This window comes from Triticum dicoccoides, chromosome 6B, assembly GCF_002162155.2.
Source record: "Triticum dicoccoides isolate Atlit2015 ecotype Zavitan chromosome 6B, WEW_v2.0, whole genome shotgun sequence".
NCBI lineage: Eukaryota > Viridiplantae > Streptophyta > Magnoliopsida > Poales > Poaceae > Triticum > Triticum dicoccoides.
The window spans coordinates 506098988-506107996 of NC_041391.1; the positions used below are offsets into that span (position 1 = coordinate 506098988).

The 9009-nt window shown below is 42.5% G+C and overlaps 1 protein-coding gene across 2 annotated transcripts in view; it reads right to left on the reverse strand.

Moving 5' to 3' along the window:
* Positions 1 to 9009, reverse strand: part of LOC119322630 (protein argonaute 1A-like) — a 14991-nt gene continuing 5982 nt past the window's right edge. The window contains exons 1-23 of one of the 2 annotated variants that reach the window (XM_037596115.1): positions 7773 to 8104; positions 6085 to 6770; positions 5788 to 6008; positions 5566 to 5715; positions 5352 to 5485; positions 4456 to 4565; positions 4227 to 4333; positions 3995 to 4133; positions 3734 to 3850; positions 3203 to 3310; positions 2989 to 3060; positions 2763 to 2885; positions 2483 to 2648; positions 2258 to 2379; positions 2026 to 2163; positions 1704 to 1846; positions 1463 to 1525; positions 1332 to 1395; positions 1114 to 1252; positions 916 to 989; positions 741 to 835; positions 624 to 655; positions 1 to 515 (exon numbers count right to left, since the gene is read on the reverse strand). In XM_037596115.1, the coding sequence (XP_037452012.1) occupies positions 304 to 515; positions 624 to 655; positions 741 to 835; positions 916 to 989; positions 1114 to 1252; positions 1332 to 1395; positions 1463 to 1525; positions 1704 to 1846; positions 2026 to 2163; positions 2258 to 2379; positions 2483 to 2648; positions 2763 to 2885; positions 2989 to 3060; positions 3203 to 3310; positions 3734 to 3850; positions 3995 to 4133; positions 4227 to 4333; positions 4456 to 4565; positions 5352 to 5485; positions 5566 to 5715; positions 5788 to 6008; positions 6085 to 6762 (3207 nt within the window). In that variant the 5' untranslated portion in view covers positions 6763 to 6770; positions 7773 to 8104 and the 3' untranslated portion in view covers positions 1 to 303. Of the gene's footprint in view, positions 516 to 623; positions 656 to 740; positions 836 to 915; positions 990 to 1113; positions 1253 to 1331; positions 1396 to 1462; positions 1526 to 1703; positions 1847 to 2025; positions 2164 to 2257; positions 2380 to 2482; positions 2649 to 2762; positions 2886 to 2988; positions 3061 to 3202; positions 3311 to 3733; positions 3851 to 3994; positions 4134 to 4226; positions 4334 to 4455; positions 4566 to 5351; positions 5486 to 5565; positions 5716 to 5787; positions 6009 to 6084; positions 6771 to 7772; positions 8105 to 9009 lie in introns of those variants that run through there. The other variant, XM_037596114.1, reaches the window with a different exon arrangement.

Consider the following 9009-nt stretch of genomic DNA (forward strand, 5'->3'; position numbering starts at 1 on the left):
TTCGCAAAAATAAATGTGGGGAAATATTATATAGGGTCTTCGTCGTAGCATTACATGGAATCTTCAAAGTTACAAATCTGGACGGATGTTTGAATGTGCAGGCCAATAATGTGTTCAAGACAAACAGGGCAATGTCATTTGAAAATCTGTAGGGGGCGAAGAGGAATTGAGATGTTCAGGTTGCACAGGAAACATGGCAGCACTGATACACATATACACTCATGTGATGAATGAGGATTGCTTTTGTGCCGCAAAGAAAGGATTGGCAAATCAGCATGTAATTCAGTTGGGATCCTAAACTTATCAGCAGTAAAACATGACACGCTTCACGTTTTCCTTGAGGTCGGGCAGAGGCTTAACAGCGACATTCCCTGCAGCTCTACTACCGCCGCGTGCACCAGCAGGGGCACGGCTTGTCGTGGCGCCGCTCGGGACCGAGCCACCGTCGGAGGTATCCGGTTCCATGTAGAACCGAGCTCGAAAAGCGGCGAGGTGAGCATAGTATGCCGGAGGCACTGCACATGAAACCAGCACAGTGAGAATAATGCTATACAAGAAAGTCGATGATTTTCAACATCAACTAGATCTAGCCGAATGGAGGTTTTGATGCATCCGTTGCTTACCAATCGATACAGAACGGGTGCACCTTGCGTAGCTGCAAACAATAGGGGCAATTAACGGTCAAGTTTACTGATCATAAGCATAAAAATCGGAACAGGATTAGCGTGACGGTAACTTACGTGTAGCACAAGTTGTTCGTGAGAGTCTGCAAACCGTCCGCGGTAAAATTGTTCTCATCCCAAAGGACATGGTAATGCGCAGGGCGGCTTGTTCCCTGAAAGTAATGTAATGTAAGGTTAGATCAAGTCCATCCCATCAAGTGACTCTCATTTCTACCTGTACAGGAAAACTGACCTGAATACCAGCATGGCTACAAAGGTAGAAATCAAACTCGGTAGGATGGCATATCTTTGAATCAACCACGGTACCTAATAAAACAAGATATAAGATGGTAACTAAAAGTGGACTCTGAGTTCAGTAATTGAGCTTTCATGCATAGAGTAGAGAAGCTACACAAAGAAAGTAAACTCACTAACAAGGCAAACAACTCACCAGGCAGTATGTTTCCACTTTTTGTATCAACACTTCGCTGATCGTTGTGGTTATTAGCAAATAGCCGTGTATGATGGCGCTTCTGGACCACCACAAAGGTAACAGGTGGCTGATAATTGGACTCCAAGGATGCGCACGCCTAGGTTTGTTAAACAACAAAAATGTTCAGACTCCATGCAGATCTCATGTGAGAATATTTAGAGAAAACACAACCTCACCTTTCTAATCGCATCAAGCTCATACAACAGAACCTGATAGAACTGTCCTTCGCTAACACCATCCCTGAAAAAAAAATGTGTGAGGTTCTATACAATAACGCCAATCGGACATGCTTAAATTAAGATAGTACCTATAGAATATGATCCTTTGGGGCTTCTGTCCAGTTGATCTATGGAAGGAAAGGAGAAGTTCTCTGCATAGTCAATAGAACATGTATATTCAGGTATTGAGGTGCAAGTGAACAAGATTCAGCTCTTAACTCCTAGCGACGGGCATTAATATCTATATATCCTCTGTGTGTTAAATTTGTAAAGTATTACACGCATACCATTCAAACAATATTCAGGTATTACAAGTGAACAAGATCATACCTAACCATTCCACCATTTACAGTCCCTTTCTGAGGATCTTGCCATACTTTAAAAAGATCTTGTATCAACTCCTGGCGACGGGTTTGTGCACTCACCAATCCAGCATACTTGGTGACCTCGGGCCAATCTTGAGAAGCAACAACCTGCATGAGCATAGAATCATTTACAAATCATCGGATGCCCAGCATGACGAGAACATGACAACAGTAAAACTGAAAAGCGGATGCTTGGCATAGAAAGAGCAAACTTTCGCCCAGAATATAAGTTTTACTACAAAATAATGCATGCATAATGATTTAAGATTAACATGTTATGCACCTACAGCTGCGATGGAAGGGCTAGAATCTTCTCCAGGATGAGGATGGGTAACATCAGCACCAAATATAATGGTTGGTCTGTCACTAACAAGGGGAATTCTCCTTGACAAAGCATCAACAAGTACAGTATTTCTCCCTCCCACCTAAAGAGTAAAGGAATGTGAACATCAGGTATAGAAGGAAAATAACTACAAAGACCAGGTTGGTAGTAGACAGAAGCCACAGAACAGGACAAACCTTAACATTGATTTTAAGGGCGACGTTTGCGAGATACTGTGGTGTCGTCTTTTTAACATGTTTCGTGAGACAGCATTGAGAGATCAATCCAAGATTTGTCTCGCATATTCTTTTAAGATTACCTGAGGGAATGATAAGAACAACACAGCGTCAAAAATTGATAAGAATAATAGTTAGTATTTTGATTACATAATATACTAGTTATCTTTTAATTAGAAGGCGTACCATAAAGAGAACCATTAATGTCAGGTAAAATTGCAATGAGCAGGTCAAGTTCCCTGCCCAGTGGTTTCAGAGCACTCATAGCATCTTGATAGTGTGCCTTGAGTGCTCTTTCTACATGATCAGGTCTCGTACATAAAGGAGGAAGCAGAGGTTCCTTTGAGAAGTCCTGTGGTGAGAGGATATGAAGCATATGAGAAAGAGGACATTAAGACAACTGAATGTAAATGAACACGTTGAGAAAGAGATGTCTGGAGACAGTGTTTAGATAATATAGGCCTACCATTCCAGATATTTCGCACATGTCAGCCAGCTGACGACAGAAACTCCTCGCTGCACTATCTTGGACATTCCGAGCAAAGTTAATGCATATCCACTCCTTAACTCTCCCACCATTGACCATTTTCTGCAGCCAAATATTGGAAGCATAAAATTGCATAGCATTTTGAAACAAATATTGGAAGAGATACACAGGAATACCGTTTATAATGAAGGATTTAAGAGCATACCTTATTCCTCATATTCCACTGGCCAATTCTTGGCAAGACATCCTTCTCTCTGCCACTATCGTGGTACTTAAGCTAATAGATAAAAAAAACAGTAATCAGACATCCAGGGAAAGGTGTAACATATAAAATAGTGAGTTCAAAGATGTCAACCATGTGTTGAAACATCTAACTTACTCTAGGGGAGGTAGGACATGTGTTGAAACATTTAACTTACTCTAGGGGGAGGTAGGACTCGAGCTTCAACTGATGCAAGACGTTCATCAATCCTTATACCAAACTCCCGCGCATATGGATCCTCATGGTATGCATTGTGATTCACCGTCTGGTAACCAGAACAAAACGAGAAACAGGTTCAACATGGAAGCCATTCTTGTTGTAGGAAGAGAATAGAACTGACTATGATTATATGCAAGAAAAATGATAAATACATGGCCATTTGTAGTGCTATACCACAAGGAGCAATTGACTACCATCAAGCCACCTTAACCAGATTCTAGTTGCAATAGACATGTTCTCAAATATCACTACCAAGTCCAAATTAGCGGAAAAAGGAAAACAGGTCCAGTAGAGTAGATAAATAAATAATAGGAAATTGGACGAGCTTATATACATAGCTGAAAGCATGTGTGGCTAAACCCAGAAACTGACCATGGCTAAAAATAACAAAGAAATCCACATAATACTACAGTGAAACAGAAATAAATCAGTTTAAAATAGTTCACACCACAAGATGCGGCAAAGTTACCTGCAAAATGTCCAGCTCCCGCTGTTGGGGATGCTGGCAGGTCATTTTAAGAAGAGCGGTTATCTGCTTCTCATTCAGTCGTTTCGAGTAACGCTGTCCCTCGACAATCTTACATACCTTCAAGGTAAAAGGAGGCAGCATATGACATGAAATAGATGTTTCTATAACTCTTTAACTCTACGTAGCATGCCAAAAGTTTTTACTATTTAATATGTTAGAAAAGTATGACATGAGATAATACAGGTTGTTTAGGATACCAACCTCCATCGGAAGAAAATTTGGTCTCTGTTGGTTACCCACTTGCAAGCAAGGCAAAGTGGTGTGCTGAATGTTAAATCCATAAGTCTCCTGAAAGTACTTCAATACTGTCTTAACAGTACCATGGTCATCTATAGGGAAACTGTCACATGCCAAACCAAGGAAGCGCAACAATCAAACTAACACTGCAATGGACATAATAGAGGCTTCACATCTAGGTAAGGGAACTACATACGTTAATTCTCTTGTTGCTTGTGAGGTAAGGCCAAATATACGATACTTTCTGCGCATATTGCCTCTATGTGTGACCTCAACCTTTACACCTCGTAGAGCCTTCTTGATCTGACCGGTGAAAAGGAAGGAAGCTTGTCAAGTAAAGAGTGAGCACAGAGCTACGAATTAAGCATGTACTTGAAAACAGAGTAAAACATAAAACAATGTGATAGTCGATAGAATAACCTTACCTTCACACGGTCAGCATCTGATAATGGTCTGACTGAGACGTTTCTGTTCAAGAGTTGTGCAACGAAATCAATCACAGGAAGAGGCTCAATGAACGCTGTAGATGACATATCTGCAAGCGAAAATGTCAAGCTATTTCAAGATGCTAGAGAAGACCAGAATCAATTTAAAGAATCAATTTAATGACTTCTCACACTATATGATTCATATCTTAGGACTGGGACTGGACTGAACATGGAAAAAGTTTTATCCACCAAGCATGGCAAGTGACAAAAACATCTAAACATAAATACGACATCTAAGATCCAAGGTTTCCAAAAAATAAACACTCTCCTAATATTGGTTGCCATTTACCATGACACTCAAATATGATATTGTGTTTTTTCAACCATTAATCTGCAAAACTGTAGAACAGAGATGCTATTAAATTTGTAGGAGATTATAAGGATATGGCCATATGGGCACCGGGCACGGACGGAGAGGGCAGTACAATTGCAGACAATTTTTTGATATTGATGGCTCCTATATTTTTTCTCTCAACATTATTAATCTATTGGAACAAACACGGCTGATGTATCTGTAATTTATGAACTTTACATACATTTGTTCACTAGCTACTAATCATCCTAGAAGCAAGAGGCCAGAGTAGGGAAATCTTAGCGGATGGAAATTTTAAACTTCGTTGTAGTAAAAGCTATATGTACCAATAGCCATCCCCTTAAGTTATAGTAATTCACAAGAAGCAAGCAATAGTTATCAGTAGCTAACTATTTCATCTACTATGAGTTATACTGATAGGAAAGTATTCTTAAAATGGTCATTATTCTAAAGTGAAAACAATGATTGTTCTTCTAATAGTGGTACTACGGATTGTGAAGATAAAGAGTTGGGATCTAACCAATATTCAGTGAAAGTCCCATCTGTGTGGGCCGTATGCTCTGGTAAAAACCACGCCAACTTTCCAAGCCATCACCAAGTTGCTGGCGCCTCCCTAAGTTTGGTGAATAAAATGACCTGGCAACTGGGGAATACCTAAACATGAAAAGTGAAGAAATGTTCAACAGCTGTGCAAAAAGAATAATATCATACATCCACATGGGGGAAAAGATTACCTTGCAGTAGGTAATTCACGTAGAACAATGTCAAGCACTTGAATAGCTTCTTGAGGAGCATCTGGTTGCTTCCCAGCTAGAAACATAGCTAAATGATGGAGATCGGCACGCGCGGCGAATTTGATGACGACCGTAAAATGTTTTTCGCGCCTTAAGATAAGGACATATATCAGCAAGGAACATAAACTGTATCAGCTCACGGATATGTCCAGAATAGCAAACCTTTGTGCAACTTGCGCACCACCAAGTTTATCATCCTCGTCCTGCAGAACAATATTAAAGGTCCTAGAAGTAAATGGCAATGGTCCAGCAGTATATAGGCTCTTCCTTCCATCATAGGCAGGAAGGCGACCACCCAAAAGAGAATGCCTGTAGAGTGTTACAAGTTGTCCTATGATAGCACGATTGACGCCACGGGAAGGAATGTCTGGAGTTATAGACACCTGATGTGATATCAAATGAAACTCATGAGAGGAACATATTATATGTTCAAGAAGTTCTGTGAGAATGAGGCCTTACATCATACTGGTGAAGATCTTTATCAGGCAATTCAGCAGAGAAATGATTTGCTTTCACGATGCACCTACTGCCAAATGTACCCTTGCCAGGCCGCACTGGAAATCTTACTGATTTAGTCGACGATGGTGCTGATTGGATACCCTGTCTAGAGGAACTTTGACCCGGGATATCAAGTTGCTGAAACTGTAACTGGACTTGTCCGGTGTTCATCTCAACATGTAGTGAGGATGAGCCAGTTTCGGGTGGTGAAGGTGTAAGCACCGGAACTTGGTTCTGGATTTGTGGAGCTTGGTGCAGTTCGGGAAGTGTTACTGATGGTGTAGCAGGAACTCCGCGTCCATGACTTCCACTCCTATGCCCGTCATGGTATGGTTGTGGTGTTCCTCTTTGGCGTGGGGCACCATGGCCATAATACTCACGTGCTTGATACTTAACAGGACCACCAAATGGATGATGTGATGCTGGATCCTGAAAATGTCCACCACATCTCAGGTGTTGTCCACCACCACGACCACCTTGTTGAGAATATTGAGTATTGGCATGTAGCCGATCGCCACCTCCATGCTGTTGATCTCTCTCAACCCGCTGCGATGGATCCTGACCAGGGGTTCTTGGAGCATTGCGAGTTTCAGTACTTCCCCGCGCGCTAGGGGGGGTATATCTTTTATTTTTCACCATAGTTAAAGCTGCAAGGTGAAGCAAATAGTTAAGATGAAGACTAAACAATAACCAGAAGGCATAGAAAGATGAAGACTAAAGAGTATCAAGACAGATAACACAATGACCAAGCACAAACTAGAATAAAGAGAATGGGAAATGATTAGCATTTTGCGTAGAACTGAAGAGCACTACATGTGCTAAATATTATGGCCTAAACTGGAAGACAGGATTTGCAATTCTTTTCAGGAAGCAGCGGGCAGAGTAACATATTCTTTATCAAAAGGAAAAACAAACTGAATCTTGTTGTCCAAAGCGAAACTAACAAAAAGAAACTTGTTTATATGTCATCAAACAGTGTCCACTTAAATCATACGCTACTAGAAATCCCTCAATTGCTTATGTTCCACTCAGCCACCAACTTCCTCGTTATTTCCATCATAGTTCACTTTGTTAAAGTCCTCTGATCCCTCAAAAAAAAGTTGAAGTCCTCAGTTAATTGGATCAGTGTCCCCTTTTCCCCTCAGTGGTGCATAAACAAGTTTAGTGTTGGTACTTCGTGGCATCGTACTGCTGCTGCCGTGTATCCTAATGTATTGACTTGCTCCTGCTGCTGTGTGCAAGCAGTGCTTGGTTGCAATTATTCATGGAACTTTGTTTACAATTTGAACATGGCAACTGCAAAACTCTTGCATTTTTCTACGGAAACATGAATGCATTTTGTTTTCAACATGAAACCACCATGGAAACACAAAAATTTGCACATGGCAACACAAACAAAACTGAATATAATCACAGCCACATGACATTTTAACATGTGAGTTCAACATGAAAATTTACCATTTTCAGTACCAACATGGCAAATCTAAAAAATAAATTCTAGGATACTCATATCTGAACTTTCACATGAATAATTGCATGCGGCACTTTATTGAAGTCACAGTTAAGATACAAGTCCATAACATGGCTTATTCAACCGTGACAATGAACGAAATTCATTCTGCAGGTATGGAAAGGAAAAAAAATCTTGCCGTGGCGGAGTCGCTGGGCGTTGGCCTTGCTGTTGAGGTCGGGGGGCACGCTCTCGCTGTCATGGCGGCCAAGCGCGGCCTTGATGGACAAGGCGTGAAGGCTGACGGCATGGGGTAGGGCAACGTGGAGCGGCGCCAATCATTCCCCCAGCCGTCAAGGGAAGAAGACGAGTCGCTGGAGCGGCCATCATGGTCTCTAGGGTTTGGGGGAGATGGGGCCGCCTGGAGGAGGCTCACCGGTCGCGCTGGCTGGGGTAGGAGCCGCCATGGCGGTGTGCACGGGCGGCAGACCGCAGAGGGGGGAATTTTGGAGATTGTTGACTAGCCGACTGATTTTTTTCTTTTTTCGGTCCGTTGGATTGACCACCGCTATCCGGAAAAAGCCTATACACATGGATCCGGCTTGCCTGCTTCCTCCCCATGCTCTCATCCGTGCTTCCATTTCATTCTACGGTTGTCTTTTTTCCTTTTTTCTTTCTAATCTAATCATCTCCACCCTGATTTTAAGGGGGTGGGGCTAGGCCTTATTTTATTCCAATCAAATCATGCCATGTATGCGGGAGCATGGATGGGCACACACGCGGGGAGCAGGCAAGTCTCGTCCTATACACATAGGTATAGCAGTAGCGCTGGTTAAAATAGGGCGCTACTGCTAATTTGTAGTAGCGTGTTCATTCAAAGCACGCTATAGCTCAAACGTTAGCAGTAGCGCATGTTCGGAAACAAGCGTTACCACTATAATTTCCACGGCTTAGCCGATAGGCTACACATAGTAGTAGCGATCCAACCGCGCTACCGCTACTTCCTTTGTAGCAACGCGTTTTTTTCTAAACTCGCTACTGCTAAAGGATATAAAATTAAATGGAAAGCAAATAGAAAGGTAATTGAAAATGAAAGAAATGGAATAAGGTGAAAGGAAAAAAATGTGAAGAAAAATAAATGAAAAAAAAAGAAGTAGCAGTAGAGTGTATATCAGAACGCGTTGTAGCTAACGTAGCAGTAACGCGCTTTCTAGAAATCATTATTCAGAATTAACCACCCGCCGGCTCAAATTTTGGCTAAGTCCTCCATTCCCCCCCTTCCCCACTCCTCTGTCGCCGCCGCCCGAGCCTGCCCTCACCGCCGCCGCCCGCCCTCAACCTCAGCGCCGCCGCTCTCGACCTCACCATCGCCGCCCTCGACCTCACCGCCGCCGCCCGAGCCCGCCCTGCACCGCCGCCTCCCGATCCCGAGCCCG